The sequence below is a fragment of the Acyrthosiphon pisum genome, unplaced genomic scaffold (assembly GCF_005508785.2).
Source record: "Acyrthosiphon pisum isolate AL4f unplaced genomic scaffold, pea_aphid_22Mar2018_4r6ur Scaffold_17199;HRSCAF=17868, whole genome shotgun sequence".
Lineage (NCBI taxonomy): Eukaryota > Metazoa > Arthropoda > Insecta > Hemiptera > Aphididae > Acyrthosiphon > Acyrthosiphon pisum.
This window is the reverse complement of record NW_021766205.1, coordinates 1-1,535: the sequence shown is the minus strand read 5'-3', so window position 1 is coordinate 1,535 and position 1,535 is coordinate 1. Positions and strand designations below refer to the sequence as shown.

Below are 1,535 nucleotides of genomic sequence, written 5' to 3'. Positions count from 1 at the left end.
ATTCCTAATTTCGGTATGAAATTTACATAATATTTTGATTTTATTTCTCTCGTGGGGTTCAAAACTATGTCATTAGCATATGCTCTACATTCTGGTTTCAAATTAATTAACCCTTGATTCTGTAATTTTACTATGTGTGGTTCCCGTTCCCCTTGACAAGTTATAGTTAAGGTATCACTGTTGGTGGTATAAATCCAAGTGTTTGCATATTTGAGTTTATGATAAATATTCTTTGTTATTACTATTATTCCTGCTTCGCAGTTGTTTGGTAGTATTTCCGGATTTTTGAATAATGAAACTTCACATGGCTGTCTTACTGATTCATGTTGTATGGGTTGAAATTCTGGACATATATTGAATATTTCTGTCTCCGTACAACTTAATAATTGAGTTTCCGTAAAGGTTGTGAATTGTCTACGATTTTTGGTTATGCCTACGTATTGAAATTCTGGCTTTAATATTATGCTATGGTTTGTATCGATTTTATGAGGTATTGGAATTATTTTGAATAAGGTCAATTCTAATTCGGTTATTAATGGTATCTTTATCAAGAAAACTATTTGACTTCCACTGTAATATACTGCCATCTTAGTGATTTTACTTAGTTCATAAATTTCATTTGGTTTGATACCCATCGGTAAATTAAGATTTACAGGTAAATTTAATTTTATTTGAGTTAATTGTCGCGCTAGTTCTCGCGGGGTCACTAAGCTTGGATGTAATATTCCAGTCCTAGCGGCTGTTATTATTGCACTGATAGTAGTAGTTTCATAGGAAAATTGTGTTAATAACGCCGTAAAAATATTATGTATTCTATTGCTAAGTATCATTGTTTCAATCGTGTGGGTGTGGTTAGCGGCTTCATTTAATTTTTTGTATATATCAGCTTGTTTTTTCCCTAATTCAAGGTATAAATTATTCATTTCAGTGGATGTACTTCCTATTCCTTGCACTACCGATTTCACTACAGTAGTCTGACTTTTTAAAATATGTAACATATTCTCGTTACTAGTTTCTATTTTCTCAATATTACTATTGGTCTCCTTTGTACAATCATCATCACATACCCCAAATAAAGTTTTCATAGCACTTCCCACAATGTTTATCAACCCTCGCCTACTTCTAATAACTGATGATATTTTACTATCGGTGTTCACATATCTACCTATAGATTCATACATTTGTTCTCTCTGTGACGCTATCTCCATAAACATGGTTTTCACCACATGGGCAAACCTTGAACATACTTCATACTCTGATAACATATCTTTACAATGGTGGGTCATATTAGTAATTTCAGTTGATAATTGATCATATCTATTATCATAATTAATTAAAGGTACATAGGTTACTAGCTCCCAATGTGCACCTATAATTCTTAATTCGCCTTGATTTTCGAAAAATATGGCTGTCTCGTTTTTAAACTCTTCATTATAGTACGGTAGTTGACCTTGGATGATGGGAATGCAGAACAACAACCTACACAAATAATAATTAAATTAAATCATATTCTTCATGACAAATACAGTGTCATG

General features: G+C 32.1%; 1 protein-coding gene across 1 annotated transcript; it reads right to left on the bottom strand.

Annotated features, from left to right (window-relative positions):
- Positions 1-26: 26 nt before the first annotated feature.
- Positions 27-1,479, bottom strand: LOC107885824 (the record flags this gene model as incomplete). Its single annotated transcript, XM_016809514.1, has 1 exon — positions 27-1,479. A coding segment is annotated over one exon (1,453 nt), but the record flags the coding sequence as incomplete, so codon positions are not given.
- Positions 1,480-1,535: the final 56 nt, after the last annotated feature.